At 51.0% G+C, this 23,519-nt stretch overlaps 1 protein-coding gene across 2 annotated transcripts in view; it reads right to left on the reverse strand.

Moving 5' to 3' along the window:
- Positions 1-4,332: 4,332 nt before the first annotated feature.
- The window catches only part of GDPD5 (glycerophosphodiester phosphodiesterase domain containing 5), a 177,747-nt gene continuing 158,560 nt past the window's right edge, over positions 4,333-23,519 (reverse strand). For both annotated transcript variants that reach the window (XM_060235040.1, XM_060235039.1), the window contains 2 exons: positions 9,410-9,522; positions 4,333-4,859 (listed from right to left, as the gene is read on the reverse strand). In XM_060235040.1, the coding sequence (XP_060091023.1) occupies positions 4,744-4,859; positions 9,410-9,522 (229 nt within the window). In that variant the 3' untranslated portion in view covers positions 4,333-4,743. The remainder of the gene's footprint in view (positions 4,860-9,409; positions 9,523-23,519) is intronic.

The raw sequence follows: 23,519 nt of genomic DNA on the forward strand, positions 1-23,519 counted from the left end.
GGGAGAGGAAGGAAGGGAGGGAGGAAGAGAGGGAGGGAGGGAAAAAGAGACGAAGGAAGGAAGGAAGGAAGGAAGGAAGGAAGGAAGGAAGGAAGGAAGGAAGGAAGGAAAATAGATGGGGAGGGAGAAGAAGATGATGATATTGGATTTATATCCCGCCCTCCACTCCGAAGAGTCTCAGAGCGTCTCACAATCTCCTTTACCTTCCTCCCCCACAACAGACACCCTGTGAGGTGGGTGGCGCTGAGAGGGCTCTCACAGCAGCTGCCCTCTCAAGGACAACCTCTGCCAGAGCTATGGCTGACCCAAGGCCATTCCAGCAGGTGCAAGTGGAGGAGTGGGGGAATCAAACCCGGTTCTCCCAGATAAGAGAGCTATGGCTGATCCAAGGCCATTCCAGCAGGTGCAAGTGGAGGAGTGGGGAATCAAACCCGGTTCTCCCAGATAAGAGAGCTCTGGCTGACCCAAGGCCATTCCAGCAGTTGCATGTGAAGGAGAGGGGAATCAAACCTGTTGTCCCAGATAAGAGTCTGCACACTTCACCACTGCACCAAACTGGCTACTTTGGGAACCTGGCCTTTGGAACAAGTAAAAAGATGAGCAATTACATTTTTTTATTTCAACATGACATTTTGGGTATGGAACTGTATATGTAGCCACTGGCAATTAGTTGCAGGAGCCGTCGGTTTCAATAAAGGAGCAATAGATCCAACATGACAGAAGGCAGATGTCTTGCCCTGGAAACCGTCTGTTTTGCTTTTCTCTCTCCCTCTCTCTCTCTCTGTGGAGCGAAGGGGGCTTATAGACGGGCACCCCGCCTGGAGCTTCAGGGGAAGGGGTTGGGCATCACGTGGCATCACCCCAACAGCACCCCTTTTCCCAGGCAACAAGGTTTGGGAGACTCCCCTTTAGGGTTGCCAGATCCAATGCAAGAAATACCTGGGGTCTTTGGGGGGCGGAGCCCGGAGCAAATTTCTGACAAGCAGAATTGAACTCCGAAGCCTGCCTCGGCGGGGAGGGCGGGATATAAATCAAATAAAGTAAGCAAGCAAGCAAAGGGAGTCCCGGCTGTCATATTTAAAGGACCGCACACCTTTTCAAGGCCTTCCCTCCACTGGAAATAATGAAGGACGGGGTACCGCCTTCCATCTCTGTACGGCTCTGCTCAGCTCTGTACGGCTTTGCTCGCTGTGCCAGATTCCTCGCCTGAGGAAGCGTGCTTAAGAGCACACGGAAGCTGACGTTGTGAATAAAAATTGGCTGGCCTTAAAGGTGCCACTTGACTCTTGCTTTGTCCAAGTATGAAATTGTATGGCTTGTATGAATATTTGTTCGATCTTGATGTTTTTTTTTCCCGTCTATAATTAATAAGTTTAAATATTATGTCCAAAAAAGAAAAGAAACCCTTCCTCCCATCATACTTTTTACAATTACTTTCTCCTCGGTGGCCACAGCGGCATAAGGAAGATTTCCTCGGCTGGATCTCCCCCCTCCCCATTAGAAGGAAGGAAGTCTGACATAGGAAAAACTGTACCTGAACTTTTTGCCAGATGAGCCTTCTGAGTGATGGTTTTTCTGCATCGCTGTGGGCTCCCATGAAATATAAACATCCCCCTCTTTGGGACTGGGTTCCAGATTGCAGCTTTTTGTTAGCCAGAAGTTCTTGTCCACGTAGGAAAATCCCAGTTTGTAAAATAACTACTTCAGTCCAACGGGTGTGTGATGAAGAAGAAGAAGAAGATGATGATGATGATGATGCTGATATTGGATTTATATCCTGCCCTATACTCTAAATTTCAGAGTCTCAGAGTGGTCACAATCTCCTCTCCTTCCCCCCCTCCTCCCACACACACACGTAACAGACACCCTGGGAGGTGGATGGGGCTGAGAGAGCGCTTGACAGAAGTTGCCTTTTCAAGGACAGCTCTGACAGAGCTATGGCTGACACAAGGCCATTCCAGCAGCTGCAAGTGGAGGAGTGGGGAATCAAACCCAGTTCTTCCAGATAAGAGAGCTCTGGCTGACCCAAGGCCATTCCAGCAGCTGCAAGTGGAGGAGTGGGGAATCAAACCCGGTTCTCCAGATAAGAGAGCTCTGGCTGACCCAAGGCCATTCCAGCAGCTGCAAGTGGAGGAGTGGGGAATCAAACCCGGTTCTCCAGATAAGAGAGCTCTGGCTGACCCAAGGCCGTTCCAGCAGCTGCAAGTGGAGGAGTGGGGAATCAAACCCGTTCTCCCAGATAAGAGAGCTATGGCTGACTCAAGGCCATTCCAGCAGCTGCAAATGGAGGAGTGGGAAATCAAATCAGGTTCTCCCAGATAAGAGAGCTCTGGCTGACCCAAGGCCATTCCAGCAGGTGCAAGTGGAGGAGTGGGGAATCAAACCCGGTTCTCCCAGATAAGAGAGCTATGGCTGACTCAAGGCCATTCCAGCAGCTGCAAGTGGAGGAGTGGGGGAATCAAATCAGGTTCTCCCAGATAAGAGAGCTATGGCTGACTCAAGGCCATTCCAGCAGCTGCAAGTGGAGGAGGAGGGAATCAAACCCGGTTCTTCCAGATAAGAGAGCTCTGGCTGACCCAAGGCCATTCCAGCAGGTGCAAGTGGAGGAGTGGGGAATCAAACCTGGTTCTCCCAGAGAAGAGTCCGCACTTAACCACTACACCAAACTGGCTCTCTCCAATGCAACTGACTCCATAGTGAATAGCAGACATTTCCCTCTCCACCGCAGCTTTCTGATAGGTCAGTGCACATAATGCTGTGATTATAAGGGATGAACTGCAGATGTGAAAGAAGAGAAGGCTTTTAGACCCCTTATGAAGTCTCCAAATGGCTTACAAGCACATTTCCTTCCTCTCCCCACAACACCCACCTTGTGAAGTGGGGGGTGGAGAACGTTTTGAGGCACCTGTGACTGCTCTGGGGTCAGCCAACAGGCTTTGCGGGGAGCAGTGTGGGATCCAACCCAATTTTCCAGATTAGAGTCTGCTGCTCTTAACCGCTCTGCCGCACTGAAAGACCATGCGTGGTCAAGTGCAACCATCTTCAGGGGTGGCCAAATTTGCTTAATGCAAGAGCCACATATAATAAACATCAGATGTTTGAGAGCTGCAAGACAAGAAGGAAGGAAGGAAGGAAGGAAGGAAGGAAGGAAGGAAGGAAGGAAGGAAGGAAGGAAGGAAGGAAGGAAGGAAGGAAGGGAGGAGGGAGGGAGGGAGGGAGGGAGGGGGGGAGGGAGGGGGGGAGGAAGGAAGGGAGAGGAAGGAAGGGAGGGAGGAAGGGAGAGAGGAAGAGAGGGAGGGAGGGAAAAAGAGACGAAGGAAAGAAGGAAGGAAGGAAGGAAGGAAGGAAGGAAGGAAGGAAGGAAGGAAGGAAGGAAGGAAGGAAGGAAGGAAGGAAGGAAGGAAGGAAGGAAGGAAGGAAAATAGATGGGGAGGGAGAAGAAGAAGATGATATTGGATTTATATCCCGCCCTCCACTCCGAAGAGTCTCAGAGCGTCTCACAATCTCCTTTACCTTCCTCCCCCACAACAGACACCCTGTGAGGTGGGTGGCGCTGAGAGGGCTCTCACAGCAGCTGCCCTCTCAAGGACAACCTCTGCCAGAGCTATGGCTGACCCAAGGCCATTCCAGCAGCTGCAAGTGGAGGAGTGGGGATTCAAACCCGGTTCTCCCAGATAAGAGTCTGCACACTTAACCACTACACCAAACTGCCTCTTCAGGAGGAGGAAGAGAGAGGTGAAAAGAAAGCAAATTTAACTTTAAATGCATTCTCCAAGCTGCAGAGAAGCGATTCAAAGAGACAAATGCCTTCTCCAAGCCGGCCAACAGGGCAGTGGGAGCTTCAAGAGCCACATAACATGTACGAAAGAGCCAAATGTGGTTCCTGAGCTGTAGTTTTTGCCACCCCTGGTGAAGACCATTCACAAGCCACTGATACAAGATGCAGCGACAGGGTCTGTGAGTGATACCCCTTTGTGTGCGAATCAAACCTTCGAGTACCTAGAGAAGTTTAGAACACGGCAGCTGTTTCTTCAGAGGCAGCACAGAGCAGCAGATATTATTCTTGGTAGAAGCTGCGCCGGGACCACCGCAGGAAGTTGCCGCCCCTCACTTCCTGTTACCTCACCCCTCGCTTCATTTCTCCATTTTGAAAACAGCCAAGGACACGAGCAACCGTTTGGCTTGGAGTCTATCCTTAAGAGTTAGGCCCCCCCCACACTCCCTTTCCGGAAGTTTCCGCGATGCGGACAGGTTTACGGTATCCTAGCAACCAATCTCTCGTATCCAGATCCCCCCCCCCCCAAGAAGAAGTAAACGACACTTCACAAAAGCTTCACAACATACATATTTAAATAAGGTCAGCTAACAACGGCTGCCCCCAGGAGGGGAGCGGAGAAGACGAGAGGGTTCTTTCGCCCGCTGCCTTGTCCCTGCGTCCCGATCTATCATTGGCTGGCCCAGCCAGAAGACGGCGTTATCTGACCGTCGGCTTCCTCCGAGTGAATATGTACACTCCCCGCCTCAAATATGCAAGAAAAAAAGGACCACAAAAAAGGGACCTATTTACAAAACCAAAAAAAACCCCAGCCGAGCTTCGGTTTCCAGAGAGGCACCAGGCCGCTCTCAGGAAGTCCACCACGGTAACAGTTTGGTAGGGGAGGAGTCCCATCCACAGCTGCTCCTGAAAGAGCTGTCGCGCCAAGGAAGAGTGGGGCGTCCCCAGGACCGCCGGCTTCCCGCCCTTCAGTCGAGACGCATCTTCATCTCTCTGTGGTCCATGGGCGTCACGATTTCATTGGCGTAGCCGTTCTCGGAGCACAGTGACAGCTCGTCCGTCGTCTCCACTCCGTCGTTGATTTCTGGGGGAGGAACAAGACAGAAGAAGGTCAAAGATATCGGATTTATATCCTGCCCTCCACTCCGCATCTCAAGAGTCTCAGAGCGGCTCACAATCTCCTTTATCTTCCTCCCCCGCAACAGACACCCTGTGAGGTGGGTCGGGGCTGAGAGAGCTCTCCCAGAAGCTGCCCTTTCAAGGACAGCTCTGTGAGAACTTGTGACTGACTCCAGGTCACATCAGCGGGCACATGTGGAGGAGCGGGGAATCAAATCCGGTTCTCCCAGAAAAAAGTCCGCACACTTAACCACTATACCGAACTGGAAGGAAAAAGGAGAGAGCGCGGCCAACCAAAGAGGACTCTAGTGCAGCCAGCAAGGAGAGAAATCAAACGCCGACCGTGAAATACAAGGAAGAGAGCAGTCGGCCTGTAAGAGTGTAAGAGAAATACTGACCATTGTGGCCACATGGAGGATGTACGTGAATTAACGCCCATAAGCGGGGATTACACAGCTCGCCCAGTCAATGTGCAGAGCAGGGGTGATTGAATATGCTTAATGCAAGAGCCACATAGAAGAAATGTCAGATGCTTGAGAGCCACAAGACATGAACATCAGAAGTCTGAGAGTTGGAGGAAGGAAGGAAGGAAGGAAGGAAGGAAGGAAGGAAGGAAGGAAGGAAGGAAGGAAGGAAGGAAGGAAGGAAGGAAGGAAGGAAGGAAGGAAAATAGATGGAGAGGAGGGAGGGAACAAAGGAAGGAAGGAAGGAAGGAAGGAAGGAAGGAAGGAAGGAAGGAAGGAAGGAAGGAAGGAAGGAAGAAGGAAGGAAGGAAGGAAGGAAAATAGATGGAGAGGGAGGGAGGGAGGGAGGGAAGGAAGGAAGGAAGGAAGGAAGGAAGGAAGGAAGGAAGGAAGGAAGGAAGGAAGGAAGGAAGGAAGGAAGGAAGGAAGGAAGGAAGGAAGGAAGGAAGGAAGGAAAATAGATGGAGAGGGAGGGAGGGAGGGAACGAAGGAAGGGAGGGAGGGAGGGAGGAAGGAAGGAAAATAGATGGAGAGGGACGGAGGGAAGGAAGGAAGGAACGGAGGGAGGGAGGAAGGGAGGAAAATAGATGGAGAGGGAGGGAGGGAAGGAAGGAAGGAAGGAAAATAGATGGGAGGAAGGAAGGAAGGAAGGAAGGAAGGAAGGAAGGAAGGAAGGAAGGAAGGAAGGAAGGAAGGAAGGAAGGAAGGAAGGAAAATAGATGGAGAGGGAGGGAAGGGAGGGAGGGAGGGAGGAAGGAAGAAGGAAGGAAGGAAGGAAGGAAGGAAGGAAGGAAGGAAGGAAGGAAGGAAGGAAGGAAGGAAGGAAGGAAAATAGATGGAGAGGGAGGGAGGGAGGGAAGGAAGGAAGGAAGGAAAATAGATGGGGAGGGAGGAAGGAAAATAGATGGAGAGGGAGGGAGGAAGGAAGGGAGGGAGGGAGGGAGGAAGGAAGGAAGGAAGGAAGGAAAATAGATAGGGAGGGAGGAAGGAAGGAAAATAGATGGAGAGGGAGGGAGGGAAGGAAGGGAGGGAGGGAGGGAGGAAGGAAGGAAGGGAGGGAGGGAGGGAGGGAGGAAGGAAGGAAAATAGATGGAGAAGGAGGGAGGGAAGGAAGGAAGGAAAGAAGGAAGGAAGGAAAATAGATGGGGAGGAAGGAAGGAAGGAAGGGAGGAAGGAAGGAAGGAAGGAAGGAAGGAAGGGAGGGAGGAAGGAAGGAAGGAAAATAGATGGAGAGGGAGGGAAGGAAGGAAGGAAGGAAGGAAGGAAAATAGATGGAGAGGGAGGGAGGGAGGAAGGAAGGAAGGAAAATAGATGGAGAGGGAGGGAGGGAGGGAGGGAGGAAGGAAGGAAGGAAGGAAGGAAGGAAGGAAGGAAGGAAGGAAGGAAGGAAGGAAGAAGGAAGGAAGGAAGGAAGGGAGGAAGGAAGGGAGGGAGGAAAATAGATGGAGAGGGAGGGAGGGAGGGAAGGAAGGAAGGAAAATAGATGGGGAGGAAGGAAGGAAAATAGATGGAGAGGGAGGGAGGGAGGGAGAAGGAAGGAAAAATAGATGGGGAGGGAGGGAGGAAGGAAGGAAAATAGATGGAGAGGGAGGGAAGGAAGGAAGGAAGGAAGGAAGGAAGGAAGGAAGGAAGGAAATAGATGGAGAGGAGGGAGGGAAGGGAGGGAGGAAGGAAGGAAGGAAGGAGGGAGGGAGGGAGGGAGGAAGGGAGGGAGGGAGGAAGGAAGGAAAATAGATGGAGAGGGAGGGAAGGAAGGAAGGAAGGAAGGAAGGAAGGAAAATAGATGGAGAGGGAGGGAAGGAAGGGAGGGAGGGAGGGAGGAAGGGAGGGAGGGAGGGAGGGAGGAAGGAAGGAAGGAAAATAGATGGAGAGGGAGGGAGGGAAGGAAGGAAGGAAAGAAGGAAGGAAAATAGATGGGGAGGAAGGAAGGAAGGAAGGAAGGAAGGAAGGAAGGAAGGAAGGAAGGAAGGAAGGAAGGAAGGGAGGGAGGGAGGGAGGAAGGAAGGAAAATAGATGGAGAGGGAGGGAAGGAAGGAAGGAAGGAGGAGGAAGGAAGGAAGGAAGGAAGGAAGGAAGGAAGGAAGGAAGGAAGGAAGGGAAGGAAGGAAAATAGATGGAGAGGGAGGGAGGGAGGGAGGAAGGAAGGAAGGAAGGAAAATAGATGGAGAGGGAGGGAGGGAAGGAAGGGAGGGAGGAAGGGAGGGAGGGAGGAAGGAAGGAAAATAGATGGAGAGGGAGGGAGGGAAGGAAGGAAGGAAAATAGATGGGGAGGGAAGGAAGGAAAATAGATGGAGAGGGAGGGGAAGGAAGGGAGGGAGGGAGGGAGGAAGGAAGGAAGGAAGGAAGGAAGGAAGGAAGGAAGAAGGAAGGAAGGAAGGAAGGAAGGAAGGAATGGAAGGAAGGAAGGAAGGAAGGAAGGAAGGAAGGAAAATAGATGGGGAGGGAGGGAAGGAAGGAAAATAGATAGAGGAAGGTGGAAAGAAAGCAACTTTAAGTGCATTCTCCAAGCTGCTGACTTACTTGGAGAAGTGCTTTAAAGAGAGAACTGCCTTCTCCAAGCTGGCCAATGAGCAGTGGTGCCTTTGAGAGCCACATAATGTGTGTGTGAAAGAGCCGCATGTGGCTCCACGACACCTCTGCATCCCGACTCCTCTCTTTGCAGCCCCCCCTCCCACCTTCGGGCTGGGCCACGAGGACTCAGCAATGGCCATTCCTACTTGTATCTAACAAAGGGGACACCTTGACTCTCCAAGGCGTTCCCCCCCGTTTTAAGTTGTCGCTGGACTCGAATGCAGCTCTTCTACCGCACGACCCGGCTACCTTCTGGAATAGTTTGGGGTTAGTAAAAGCATCCCGGAGCAGAGGAGCAAGCGAGATCAACCCATCGCCCGAGAGGCGCAGCCGTACCCGAGACCCGCCACCATGCGGGTGAAAGCGACGCCACCAGTTCAACAGCAAGGCTCTCTTACCTTGCCGGGGGGAGGAAAGCAAATGCCAATGAGCATGGTGCCACCTAGTGGCCGAGACCTGCAAGACACAGTTCCAAAAAGCTGAACTGCCCAGTGGGAGCTGAATTCGGGTTCTCGTTTGCAGAAGCGATCGCAGCCGGCCGAATGCTGGTGTGAACTGCCAGGTGGTTTCCAAACAGCCCTACGCAACGGCCGAGAGGGCGGAAGCCTCCGGCTCAAATTTTGACACTGACAAAAACTCACTAGTTGGTTTTTGGCAGAGGTCTGCTGTTGCTCTGGCTTACAAAACCTCGTGTTGAAAGAAATGCTGCTAGCCCTTAAGATACCACTGGAGTGTTATTACGCCAGGTTAGTACAGCTACAGGAGCCCCGTGGCGCAGAGCTGTAAAGCTGCAGTACTGGAGTCCGAGCTCTCTGCTCACGACCTGAGTTCGATCCCGGCGGAAGCTAGGTTCAGGTAAATGGCTCAAGGTCGACTCCGCCTTCCATCCTTCCGAGGTTGGTCAAATGAGGACCCAGCTTGCTGGGGGGAAAGTGTAGATCAGGGGTGGCCAACAGTGGCTCTCCAGATGTTTTTTGCCTAAAACTCCCATCAGCCCCAGCCAGCATGGCCAATGGGAGTTGTAGGCAAAAAAAAAACATCTGGAGAGCTACCGTCGATCACCCCTGGTGTAGATGACCGGGGAAGGCAATGGCAAACCACCCCGTCGAAAGTCTGCCGTAAAAATGTTGGGATGCGACGTCACCCCAGAGTCGGAACGACCGGCGCTTGCACAGGGGACTGCCTTGACCTTTTAAAATCGCTAATAAAGATCAACCACAGCTAAGCCTCCTCATGTATCGAACCCACTATTCAACGCGACCCAACAAAACTGTTCCCGTGGAAGGTATTTAAGCTTCTCCGATGCCAAGTGCCTCCCACTGCGAGTGTGCCGGGAAAAAAAAGGAAGAGTAAATTTTAAAAATTGAAAAGGAAAAGTCATGCATTCTGCTTTGCCAGGATCAAGTCGCCGGAGAGTATTGGACAGAAACAGATCTGTCCGCTCTGCAGAATCCAAAGTACAAAAATCACCGGGCCTTACCTGAAAAGATCAGTTTCTCTTTCATGATGTTGACATCCCGGCTGGACCTCCGCACCGCCGCGCTCAGCATGATCTGCTCAGGGTTGTACGTCCGGATGCTACCCAGGCGCCACCTGCAACGGAAATGCACAACATCAGGGACATCCCCCCCGATCTTTCTGGCGCCATTTCCACCCTCTGAGATGAGTGGTCGCCTAGCTGACCCGTACTATGTGCCCCTCTACTGGCTGGTACACACACACACACACACAGAAACACACACATGAAAGATTAGTTAGTGCTTTGTCCTACAAGCGCAGGGCCTCAGTATGTTCCCTAGCCACATCTGGATAGGAAGTCAACAAAGAAAATATATTTATTCTTTTAAACCCTGGCTTTCTCCTAAACGGGGGAACCCAAGGTGGCATCCATAAATGTCTTCTCTTCCGTTTTAGGCTGAGAGCATGGAAGAGCAGAAGAAAATTAGAGAAGCCATGTTGGATCAGGCCCATGGCCCATCCAGTCCAACACTCTGTGTCACATAAGAACATAAGAGAAGCCATGTTGGATCAGGCCAGTGGCCCATCCAGTCCAACACTCTGTGTCACATAAGAACATAAGAGAAGCCATGTTGGATCAGGGCAGTGGCCCATCCAGTCCAACACTCTGTGTCACATAAGAACATAAGAGAAGCCATGTTGGATCAGGCCAATGGCCCATCCAGTCCAACACTCTGTGTCACATAAGAACCTAAGAGAAGCCCTGTTGTATCAGGCCAGTGGCCCATCCAGTCCAACACTCTGTGCCACATAAGAACCTAAGAGAAGCCCTGTTGTATCAGGTCAGTGGTCCATCCAGTCCAACACTCTGTGTCACATAAGAACCTAAGAGAAGCCCTGTTGTATCAGGCCAGTGGCCCATCCAGTCCAACACTCTGTGCCACATAAGAACCTAAGAGAAGCCCTGTTGTATCAGGTCAGTGGTCCATCCAGTCCAACACTCTGGTGTCACATAAGAACCTAAGAGAAGCCCTGTTGTATCAGGTCAGTGGTCCATCCAGTCCAACACTCTGTGTCACATAAGAACCTAAGAGAAGCCCTGTTGTATCAGGCCAGTGGCCCATCCAGTCCAACACTCTGTGCCACATAAGAACGTAAGAGAAGCCCTGTTGGATCAGGCCAGTGGCCCATCCAGTCCAACACTCTGTGTCACATAAGAACCTAAGAGAAGCCCTGTTGTATCAGGCCAGTGGCCCATCCAGTCCAACACTCTGTGCCACATAAGAACGTAAGAGAAGCCCTGTTGGATCAGGCCAGTGGCCCATCCAGTCCAACACTCTGTGTCACATAAGAACATAAGAGAAGCCATGTTGGATCAGGCCAGTGGCCCATCCAGTCCAACACTCTGTGTCACATAAGAACATAAGAGAAGCCATGTTGGATCAGGGCAGTGGCCCATCCAGTCCAACACTCTGTGTCACATAAGAACATAAGAGAAGCCATGTTGGATCAGGCCAATGGCCCATCCAGTCCAACACTCTGTGTCACATAAGAACCTAAGAGAAGCCCTGTTGTATCAGGCCAGTGGCCCATCCAGTCCAACACTCTGTGCCACATAAGAACGTAAGAGAAGCCCTGTTGGATCAGGCCAGTGGCCCATCCAGTCCAACACTCTGTGTCACATAAGAACCTAAGAGAAGCCCCTGTTGTATCAGGTCAGTGGTCCATCCAGTCCAACACTCTGTGTCACATAAGAACCTAAGAGAAGCCCTGTTGTATCAGGCCAGTGGCCCATCCAGTCCAACACTCTGTGCCACATAAGAACGTAAGAGAAGCCCTGTTGGATCAGGCCAGTGGCCCATCCAGTCCAACACTCTGTGTCACATAAGAACCTAAGAGAAGCCCTGTTGTATCAGGTCAGTGGTCCATCCAGTCCAACACTCTGTGTCACATAAGAACCTAAGAGAAGCCCTGTTGTATCAGGCCAGTGGCCCATCCAGTCCAACACTCTGTGCCACATAAGAACGTAAGAGAAGCCCTGTTGGATCAGGCCAGTGGCCCATCCAGTCCAACACTCTGTGTCACATAAGAACCTAAGAGAAGCCCTGTTGTATCAGGTCAGTGGTCCATCCAGTCCAACACTCTGTGTCACAGAAGAACATAAGAGAAGCCCTGTTGGATCAGGCTAGTGGCCCCTCCAGTCCAACACTCTGTGTCACAAAAGAACATAAGAGAAGCCATGTTGGATCAGGCCAGTGGCCCATCCAGTCCAACACTCTGTGTCACATAAGAACATAAGAGAAGCCATGTTGGATCAGGCCAGTGGCCCATCCAGTCCAACACTCTGTGTCACAAAAGAACATAAGAGAAGCCCTGTTGGATAAGGCCAATGGCCATCCAGTCCAACACTCTGTGTCACATAAGAACATAAGAGAAGCCCTGTTGGATCAGGCCAATGGCCCCTCCAGTCCAACACTCTGTGTCACATAAGAACATAAGAAAAGCCATGTTGGATCAGGCCAATGGCCCATCCCGTCCAACACTCTGTGTCACATAAGAACATAAGAGAAGCCCTGTTGGATCAGGCCAGTGGCCCCTCCAGTCCAACACTCTGTGTCACGTAAGAACATAAGAGAAGCCATGTTGGATCAGGCCAATGGCCCCTCCAGTCCAACACTCTGTGTCACATAAGAACATAAGAGAAGCCATGTTGGATCAGGCCAGTGGCCCATCCAGTCCAACACTCTGTGTCACATAAGAACATAAGAGAAGCCATGTTGGATCAGGCCAGTGGCCCTCCAGTCCAACACTCTGTGTCACATAAGAACATAAGAGAAGCCCTGTTGGATCATTTCAATGTGTTGGTATTGACCTTTAAAGCCCTTTATGGTCAGGGACCTGTTTATTTGCGGGACCGCCTTTCCCCATATATCCCCCAGAGAGCACTGCATTCAGGGACAAAAAATCTGCTGTCCACTGCTGGACAAGGAAGGAGAGCCCACCTCCTGAGGAAGCCTGTTCCACTGAGGAACTGCTCTAAATTCACAGATACCTCCCCCTAAATTCACAGGATCCGCATTGCTGTCAGATGGCTTTCTAGCCACCGCTTGACACGAGCCAGGGCCTTCTCGGTGGCAGCACCAGAGTTACGGAATGCTCTCCCGGAGGCCATAAGGGCCCTGCGGGACCTTCCTACCTTCCGCAGGGCCTGTAAGACCGAATTGTTTCAACAGGCCTTCGATGCTTAAACCGAGAGAGAGCTGCCCCCTGACATCAGCTAGAGTTCCCGGTGACCAACCGTCTGAAAAGCAGAACCGCCAACATAGTAACGGTGCAGCACCGTGGAATAGTTTTTAAATTTTAATTGTATTAATGTTTTATAGATTTTATTGACTTATTGTTTTAAATCGTGTAAACGACTGTCGTAAGCCGCCCTGAGTCCGCTTGCAGAGAGGGCGGGATAAAAGGCTAATGTAAATAAAGAAACAAACACATTTTTGTCTTAGCTTGACCCCAGAGCACACCAATTGATGCAGGAGGCTCACAACTTTAATGCCAGGAGCTCACAAAGTAGAATTTTTGCTCACAAGACTCTGCAGCATAGACCACCCATCCAAAGATTCACAGAATCATAGTTAGAAGAGACCTCTAAGGTCATCTCGTCCAACCCCCGGCACCATGCAGGAAACTCACAGATACCTCCCCCTAAATTCACAGGATCCGCACTGCTGTCAGAGGGCCATCTAGCCTCTGCTTAAAAACCTCCAAGGAAGGAGAGCCCACCTCCCGAGGAAGCCTGTTCCACTGAGGAACCGCTCTAAACTCACAGATACCTCCCCCTAAATTCACAGGATCCGCATTGCTGTCAGATGGCCCTCTAGCCTCTGTTTAAAAACCTCCAAGGAAGGAGAGCCCAGCAGCTCCCGAGGGAGCCTGTTCCACTGAGGAACCGCTCTAACGGTCAGATGTGACCGTTCACATGCGCATGTCAATTTCCGACAGGAGTGGGTGGATCCTATTTGAAGCTTCCAAAGTCGGAAATTGACACGCACACGTGAATCTTTGGATAGACGGTGCATTTTGAATGGACAATGTATTTTGAAAAGATTTTGTATTTGAACTTGTAACCGATTATTAATTGCAATTTGTGAAACATATCGGAATTTTGTTAATAAGTTTCTGTCTTATAGCTGTTTTGCTTTAAGAGGGTGAATGATATTATGGGTAACTTTTCCCTTTTCAAGTGTTATTTTGTTAATACTCCAGTTTTTTATAGGATGGCAACCTTAGAACAGCCCCCTATGTCAGGGGTGGCCAAGGGTAGCTCTCCCGATGTTTTTTGCCTACAACTCCCATCAGCCCCAGCCAGCATGGCCAATGGCTGGGGCTGATGGGAGTTGTAGGGAAAAAACATCTGAAGAGCTACCCTTGGCCACCCCTGCCCTATGCCAAGAACACAAGTAAGACCCAGCTCCTAAATTGACTTCCCTAGTTCCGCTTAGCAGGCATTTAAAGCAATCTAACATTCTTAGCAGGCATTTAAAGCAATCTAATCTGGGAATTATTAGGAAGGGAACTGAAAACAAATCAGCCAGTATCATAATGCCCCTGTATAAATCGATGGTGCGGTCTCATTTGGAGTACTGTGTGCAGTTCTGGTCGCCGCACCTCAAAAAGGATATTATAGCATTGGAGAAAGTCCAGAAAAGGGCAACTAGAATGATTAAAGGGCTGGAACACTTTCCCTATGAAGAAAGGTTGAAACGCTTAGGGCTCTTTAGCTTGGAGAAACGTCGACTGAGGGGTGACGTGATAGAGGTTTACAAGATAATGTGTGGGATGGAGAAAGTAGAGAAAGAACTTTTCTCCCTTTCTCACAATACAAGAACTCGGGGGCATTCGATGAAATTGCTGAGCAGACAGGTTAAAACGGATAAAAGGAAGTACTTCTTCACCCAAAGGGTGATTAACATGTGGAATTCACTGCCACAGGAGGTGGTGGCGGCCACAAGCATGGCCACCTTCAAGAGGGGTTTAGATAAAAATATGGAGCAGAGGTCCATCAGTGGCTATTAGCCACAAAAAAAAATTGCCACTGTGTGACACAGAGTGTTGGACTGGATGGGCCATTGGTCTGATCCATCATGGCTTCTCTTATATTCTTATGTGACACAGAGTGTTGGACTGGATGGGCCATTGGCCTGATCCAACATGGCTTCTCTTATGTTCTTATGTGACACAGAGTGTTGGACTGGATGGGCCGTTGGCCTGATCCAACATGGCTTCTCTTATGTTCTTATGTGACAGAGTGTTGGACTGGATGGGCCACTGGCCTGATCCAACGTGGCTTCTCTTCTGTTCTTATGTGACACAGAGTGTCGGACTGGATGGGCCACTGGCCTGATCCAACATGGCGTCTCTTATGTTCTTATGTGACACAGAGTGTTGGACTGGATGAGCCACTAGCCTGATCCAACATGGCTTCTCTTATGTTCTTATGTGAAACAGAGTGTTGGACTGGATGGGCCACTGGCCTGATCCAACATGGCTTCTCTTATGTTCTTAGGTGACACAGAGTGTTGGACTGGATGCGGCATTGGCCTGATCCAACATGGCTTCTCTTATGTTCTTATTATTCCATCCGCAAAGGAGCCAGACGAGAAACTTAAGACCCAGCTAAATGCCTGAGGCTGAAAAATGAGCTGCTTGGAAAATGTCCCTTGGGGATGCCGGGGGAGGAAGGAGGCGGGAGATGGGGAGTAGGGTTGCGAGATCCAGGTTGGGAAACTTCTTCCTGGAGAACAAAGTTGGGAGTCCAGTCGCACCTTGAAGACCAACCAAATTTTATGCCGAATGTAAGCTTGTGTACGCCTGCATACTTCATCAGACAATGGAATGGGTTGCAGTGAGCAGAGCTACACAGAGCTGGTGGGGAGCGGTTAGGAATGTTTATGAAGCATTCCCCACTCCTCCACTTGCAGCTACTGGGATGGCCTTGGGTTAGCCATAGCTCTTGCAGGAGTTGTCCTTGAAAGGGCAGCTGCTGCGAGAGGAAGACGACTGCAGGTTTATACTCCGCCCTCCTCTCTGAATCAGAGCAGCTTACAATTTTTTATCTCTTCTCCCCCCACAACAGACACCCTGTGAGGTGGGTGGGGCTGAGAGGGCTCTCACAGCTGCTGCGAGTGGAGGAGTGGGGAATCAAACCCGGTTCTCCCAGATAAGAGTCCACACGTTTAACCACTACACCAAACTGGCTCTCAGCCCCACCTACCTCACAGAAGAAGAAGATGATGATATTGGATTTATATCCCGCCCTCCACTCCAAAGAGTCTCAGAGCGGCTCACAATCTCCTTTACCTTCCTCCCCCACAACAGACACCCAGTGAGGTGGGTGGGGCTGAGAGAGCTCTCCCAGCAGCTGCCCTTTCAAGGACAACCTCTGCCAGAGCTATGGCTGACCCAAGGCCATGCTAGCAGGTGCAAGTGGAGGAGTGGGGAATCAAACCCAGTTCTCCCAGATAAGAGTCCGCACATTTAACCACTACACCAAACTGGCTCTCAGCCCCACCTACCTCACAGAAGAAGATGATGATGATATTGGATTTATATCCCCCCCCCCACTCCGAAGAGTCTCAGAATAGCTCACAATCTCCTTTCCCTTCCTCCCCCACAACAGACACCCTGTGAGGTAGATGAAGATATTGGATTTATATCCTGCCCTCCCCTCCGAAGAGTCTCAGAGCGGCTCACAATCTCCTTTACCTTCCTCCCCCACAACAGACACCCAGTGATGTGGGTGGGGCTGGAGAGGGCTCTCACAGCAGCTGCCCTTTCAAGGACAACCTCTGCCAGAGCTATGGCTGACCCAAGGCCATTCCAGCAGCTGCAAGTGGAGGAGGGGGGAATCAAACCCAGTTCTCCCAGATGAAAGAGCTCTGGCTGAGCCAAGGCCATTCCAGCAGGTGCAAGTGGAGGAGGGGGGAATCAAACCCGGTTCTCCCAGATAAGAGAGCTCTGGCTGACCCAAGGCCATTCCAGCAGGTGCAAGTGGAGGAGGGGGGAATCAAACCCGGTTCTCCCAGATAAGAGAGCTCTGGCTGACCCAAGGCCATTCCAGCAGGTGCAAGTGGAGGAGGGGGGAATCAAACCCGGTTCTCCCAGATAAGAGAGCTCTGGCTGACCCAAGGCCATTCCAGCAGGTGCAAGTGGAGGAGGGGGGAATCAAACCCGGTTCTCCCAGATAAGAGAGCTCTGGCTGACCCAAGGCCATTCCAGCAGGTGCAAGTGGAGGAGGGGGGAATCAAACCCGGTTCTCCCAGATAAGAGAGCTATGGCTGACCCAAGGCCATTCCAGCAGGTGCAAGTGGAGGAGGGGGGAATCAAACCCGGTTCTCCCAGATAAGAGAGCTCTGGCTGACCCAAGGCCATTCCAGCAGGTGCAAGTGGAGGAGTGGGGAATCAAACCCGGTTCTCCCAGATAAGAGTCCGTTCACTTCACCACTGCACCAAACTGGCACAGGGTGTGGGGCGAGTAGGAGATTGTGAGCCGCTGTGAGGCTCTAATTCAGAGGAAAGGGCAGGGTATAAATCTGCAGTCGTCTTCTTCTCAGGGAATTTTGTTGTTTTTTGGGCCAGCTTCTTCCTTGGTGAGTTTTACTCTCTATTAATTCTTCTCTATTTTTATCCTTTCTCCCCTAGGGTTGGCAACCTTCCAGTGGTTACACAACCAAAAGGGACCCTGGGAAAATAGACTGCAAATCTAGGAACCCAAATCTCTTGCCACAAGCACTCCATCACAGCCTGGCTGACATTTCGTTCGCATTGATCGCATGATTAATGCGAGCGAAATGTCAGCAACGGCTACGACATTCCGCGAAGGAAACGATACGAGATTAGCATCGACGTCCAGAGAAAATACACTGCATCGGATACTCCACGCTGACGGAGACGTCAAAAACTGAAGGAACGCAGCGTCCACCAACTTCCTTTTGGATTGACGACTAAATCAAAATATCTCCTGGGAGAAGGTTTACCCAAAACGGAGCAATAAGGACCGGTAATCCAATTGGATTCATTTTTGGACAGTAGGAGTGAAGACTTGAGCCTCACTCGAGGTGCCACCAGGAGGTCCATCAGCGGGAGGGCTTCTAGTGTCCTTGCCCCACTGATGGACCTCCTGATGGCACCTGGGTTTTCTGGCCACTGTGTGACACAGTGTGTTGAACTGGATGGGCCACAGGCCTGATCCAACATGGCTTCTCTTCTGTTCTTATGTGACACAGAGTGTTGGACTGGATGGGCCATTGGCCTGATCCAACAGGGCTTCTCTTATGTTCTTATGTGACATAGAGTGTTGGACTGGAGGGGCCATTGGCCTGATCCAACATGGCTTCTCTTATGTTCTTATGTGACACAGAGTGTTGGACTGGATGGGCCATTGGCCTGATCCAACAGGGCTTCTCTTATGTTCTTATGTGACATAGAGTGTTGGACTGGAGGGGCCACAGGCCTGATCCAACATGGCTTCTCTTCTGTTCTTATGTGACACAGAGTGTTGGACTGGATGGGCCATTGGCCTGATCCAACAGGGCTTCTCTTATGTTCTTATGTGACATAGAGTGTTGGACTGGAGGGGCCATTGGCCTGATCCAACATGGCTTCTCTTCTGTTCTTATGTGACACAGAGTGTTGGACTGGATGGGCCATTGGCCTGATCCAACAGGGCTTCTCTTATGTTCTTATGTGACATAGAGTGTTGGACTGGAGGGGCCACTGGCCTGATCCAACATGGCTTCTCTTATGTTCTTATGTGACACAGAGTGTTGGACTGGAGGGGCCATTGGCCTGATCCAGCATGGCTTCTCTTATGTTCTTATGTGACAGAGTGTTGGACTGGATGGGCCACAGGCCTGATCCAACATGGCTTCTCTTATGTTCTTATGTGACACAGTGTTGGACTGGATGGGCCACAGGCCTGATCCAACATGGCTTCTCTTATGTTTTTATGTCTGGGGCAGTGATGCTCTGTATTCTTGGTGCTTCAGGGGGTACAGTGAGAGGGCTTCTAGTGTCCTGGCCCCACTGATGGACCTCCTGATGGTACCTGGGTTTTTTGTGACACAGAGTGTTGAACTGGATGGGCCACTGGCCTGATCTAAAATGGCTTCTCTTATGTTCTTGTTCTTATGCTTGGATGTGTTCATACACACACATATATATGGAGTACTCAATAGAGAAACTGTAGAAATAGCAATGTGAACCTTGGTGGATGGTGATATTTTATATTTGCATTTGAGTGCAATATTGAAAGAATTCAGAAGAAGATATTGGATTTATATCTGCCCTATACCCTGAATCTCAGTCTCAGAGCAGTCACAATCTCCTTTACAGACACCCTGTGAGGTGGGTGGGGCTGAGAGCGCTCTTACAGCAGCTGCCCTTTCAAGGACAACTTCTGCGAGAGCTCTGGCTGACCCAAGGCCATTCCAGCAGCTGCAAGTGGAGGAGTGGGGAATCAGACCTGGTTCTCTCAGATAAGAGAGCTCTGGCTGACCCAAGGCCATTCCAGCAGCTGCAAGTGGAGGAGGGGGGAATCAAACCCAGTTCTCCCAGATAAGAGAGCTCTGGCTGACCCAAGGCCATTCCAGCAGCTGCAAGTGGAGGAGTGGGGGAACCAAACCCGGTTCTCCCAGATAAGAGAGCTCTGGCTGACCCAAGGCCATTCCAGCAGGTGCAAGTGGAGGAGTGGGGAATCAAACCCGGTTCTCCCAGATAAGAGAGCTCTGGCTGACCCAAGGCCATTCCAGCAGGTGCAAGTGAAGGAGTGGGGAATCAAACCCGGTTCTCCCAGATAAGAGAGCTCTGGCTGACCCAAGACCATTCCAGCAGGTGCAAGTGGAGGAGTGGGGAATCAAACCCGGTTCTCCCAGATAAGAGAGCTCTGGCTGACCCAAGGCCATTCCAGAAGATGCAAGTGGAGAATGGGGGAATCAAACCCAGTTCTATCAGATAAGAGAGCTCTGGCTGACCCAAGGCCATTCCAGCAGCTGCAAGTGAAGGAGTGGGGAATCAAACCCAGTTCTCCCAGATAAGAGAGCTATGGCTGACCCAAGGCCATTCCAGCAGCTGCAAGTGGAGGAGTGGGGAATCAAACCCGGTTCTCCCAGATAAGAGTCCGCGCACTTCACCACTGCACCAAACTGGCTCTCTCGAGGTTTAAACACAAGAATTTCAGTAAAAAAAATTATTTGGTACATTGAGTTGTCGGCACTGTGAGATATTTGGTTTCTAAGCCTTCAGGTGGCAGCTGGAAAACTCCTGGGATTACAAATCATCTCTAGGTGACAAGAGATCACCTCTGCTTGGAGAAAATGGCTGCTTTGGAAAGGTGGTCTTCTATGGCATCAGACCTCACTGAACTTCCTCCCCTCAATCAGAACTCACAGAAGCCCCTCCCCTCCTCAAACCCCGCTCTCCTCAGCCTCAAGTCCCACGGCTGCTCCACGCTTGAAGGGGGTAGGTGTCAAGGAAGGGGGTGTGGGAGGAAGAGATCCCTACAAGGTTTGTCCCGTCTGTGACTAATCTGTGTAGCCCCGCATCGTTCCAGGACAGCATCTGTTGCTATGTCAACCCCACCACCAACCCCTGAGTCCAGAAAAGCTAGAAAGAGCTCGGAGGTTGGGTTGGGTCAGGGAACTTAACCGCCTCCCACCCAACGCTTGCTAAAACAGAATAATCCCTGGACATTTCAGCAGTTACGAGGTCCTGGTTTGTGTCCTTGCTGTGGAGAAGTTGAGAAGATTGGCACGTCATGAGAAGGCAGGAAAGAGAGGCGGGGAGGGGGAACATGCCGAAAAGCGCGGGGATGTGCGGAAGCAGCTCGGATGAGGCGAGAGAAGGTGAAATCTGCCGAAGCTCTAGCCACTAGCCACCGCCACCACTAGCAGCCGGTGGGGCTGGGGAACAGTGCCCTTTCAGCGTTCGTGATCCGTTTCCTTCGTGGGGAACAGTTCCGTACAGAGGAGGAAACAGCTATACCCACAAAGGGCTTTTTGTAGCAGGAACTCCTTTGCATATTAGGCCACCCCCCCACCCCCCCGGATGTAGCCAATCCTCCTGGATCTTACAGTAGGCCCCGGACTAAGAGCCCTGTAAGCTCTCGGAGGACTGGCTGATTCAGGGAGGTGTGGCCCAGGGGTGGAATTCTAGCAGAAGCTCCTTTGCATATTAGGCCACACCTCTCTGATGTAGCCAATCCTCCTGGAGCTTACAGTAGGCCCTGTTAAGAAGAGTCCTGTAAGCTCCAAGAGGATTGGCTACATCAGAGGTGGGTGGCCCAGGGGTGGAATTCTAGCAGAAGCTCCTTTGCATATTAGGCCACACCTCTCTGATGTAGCCAATCTTCCTGGAGCTTACAGTAGGCCTTGTTAAGAAGAGTCCTGTAAGCTCCAAGAGGACTGGCTACATCAGGGGTGTGTGGCCCAGGGGTGGAATTCTAGCAGAAGCTCCTTTGCATATTAAGCCACATCCCCTGATGTAGCCAATTCTCCTGGAGCTTACAGTAGGCCCAGTACTAAGAGCCCTGTAAGTTCTCGGAGGATTGGCTGCATCAGGGGTGTGTGGCCTAATATGCAAAGGAGTTCCTGCTACCGAAAAGAAGCCCTGGACCCACATATCATTTCCACATATATTTGGCTCTTTTGTGTGTGTGGTGGGGGAAGGGGGGTTGCAACCGGGACTCCCCGAGGGCCTTCAAAAGCAGCGGTTCTCGCAGTTTAGGAAACGAAAGACCCCCGTGTTGATTTAAAATTGTTCATGGATTCCCCGCGTGCCTTCCCCCTTCCTGCCCCAAACGCCTTTTTCAAAGCGTGTCTGGCAGGCCGGAAGTATAAGCCCCGTGAAGCCTTCAGCCCCGTCGCGTCCCCCAAATGACCCATTGACACCTCGATCGGCTACAGCTTTAAAACATTTTCCTCCAGCTTGCTTTGATTGTCTCTACGTGACCGACAAGGGCGGCTGGTTCTGTACGGTTGCAACTCCGACAGCTCTGACCCAATTTCTAACCCATCTCACCCTTTATTTGAAAAGGACTTTGCATTGAAAACAAATCGGGGCTTTTTTTGTAGCAGGAACACCTTTGCGTGTTAGACCACACACACCCTCCCCTCGCCCGATATAGCCAGTCCTCCTGGAGTTTACAGTAGGCCTTGTATGAAGAGGCCCGTAAGCTCTTGGAGGATGGGCTACATCAGGAGGGTGTGGCCTAATATGCAAAGCCCTGTTAAAAAAAACCCTGGTATTAGGCCACACACCCCTGATGTAGCCAATCCTCCTGGAGCTTACAGCAGGCCCTGTACGAAGAGCCCTGTAAGCTCTTGGAGGATGGGCTACATCAGGAGGGTGTGGCCTAATATGCAAAGGAGGTCCTGCTACAAAAAAGCCCCGGTATTAGGCCACACCCTCCTGATGTAGCCAGTCCTCCTGGAGCTTACAGTAGGCCCTGTAGGAAGAGCCCTGTAAGCTCTTGGAGGATTGGCTACATCAGGGAAGTGCGGCCTAATATGTAAAGGAATTCCTGCTACAAAAAAAAGCCCTAGAAAACATGAAGGGAATTCCTTTTTTGCTAACAACTTCCAAATGCAAGTTAACAGAGGGCTCCCCAAACATGATGCCAGCAGGCACCGTGGCATATGCCGACACCTTTCCTGCCACCTTTCCTGTTTTTTACAAAACGGGCAGGCCTTTTGCCCAGCAAAAGCCTTCTGCTCGGCCCTTGGAGACGTGTGATTGGCTGTGCAGATTTTTAAAAACAATAACTGGGCGGCAGCTGCTGCCGCAACACAAGGGTCTTCCCCGTGAAAGTAAGTTGTGGCAACCGTTTTCCAGCCGGCTCTTCCTTCTGCAGCAGCTGTTTTGTGGCAGCTCTCCCTATGATGCAAGACTTCCAAAGGTGCTTGCAGGCTGGGCACCCCCCCTGGGTTAGCCAAACAAGGTGGGACGGGCCTGACAAGAAAAGCTTGTGGAAGCTGCTTGCAGAAGCAGAAAAAACACCTTTCTAGCTGTTTGCGGAAATTGCTTGAGGAAGCAGAAAAAAACTCCTTCTAGCTGCTTGCGGAAGCTGCTTGCAGAACCAGAAAAAAAACCCCTTCTAGCCGCTTGCGGAAGCTGCTTGCAGAAGCAGAAAAAACCCCTTATAGCCGCTTGTGGAAGCTCCTTGCAGAAGCAGAAAAAAACTCCTTCTAGCTGCTTGCAGAGGCTGCTTGTAGAAGCAGGAAAAAACCCTTCTAGCTGCTTGCAGAAGCAGAAAAAACCCCTTCTAGCCACTTGCGGAAGCTGCTTGCAGAAACAGAAAAAAACCCTTCTAGCCGCTTGCGGAAGATGCTTGTAGAAGCAGAAAAAACCCCTTCTAGCCGCTTGTGGAAGCTCCTTGCAGAAGCAGAAAAAACCCCTTCTAGCCGCTTGCAGAAGCTGCTTGCAGAAGCAGAAAAAAACTCCTTCTAGCTGCTTGCGGAAGCTGCTTGCAGAAGCAGAAAAAAAAACCCCTTCTAGCTGCTTGCGGAAGCTGCTTGTAGAAGCAGGAAAAAACCCTTCTAGCTGCTTGCAGAAGCAGAAAAAACCCCTTCTAGCCGCTTGCGGAAGCTGCTTGTAGAAGCAGAAAAAACCCCTTCTAGCCGCTTGTGGAAGCTCCTTGCAGAAGCAGAAAAAAAACCCTTCTAGCTGCTTGTGGAAGCTGCTTGCAGAAGCAGAAAAAAACCCCTTCTAGCCGCTTGCGGAAGCTGCTTGCAGAAGCAGAAAAAAACACCCTTCTAGCCGCTTGCAGAAGCAGAAAAAACACCCTTCTAGCCGCTTGCGGAAGCAGAAAAAACACCCTTCTAGCCCCCACCCTCTGCCCCACAGGAGGGCATTTTCTTTCTAACCACATTGGCACTCCTTGCCAACCTTTCTGAGATCAACATCTGGAGTTCAACTGAAAACAGCCCTCAACTACTATTGTCTATGGATGTAGGGTGGCATCCTCCTATCGCACTGGGAAATAAGAGTGAATACCAGTTCAGTTTTACGCCGGAAGTAACTTTGATAGGTGTGTTAGGAAAAATCCTCTTTGGCACTACCCAGTCAGCAGAGACTGG

The sequence above is a fragment of the Heteronotia binoei genome, chromosome 3 (genome assembly GCF_032191835.1).
Source record: "Heteronotia binoei isolate CCM8104 ecotype False Entrance Well chromosome 3, APGP_CSIRO_Hbin_v1, whole genome shotgun sequence".
Classification (NCBI taxonomy): domain Eukaryota; kingdom Metazoa; phylum Chordata; class Lepidosauria; order Squamata; family Gekkonidae; genus Heteronotia; species Heteronotia binoei.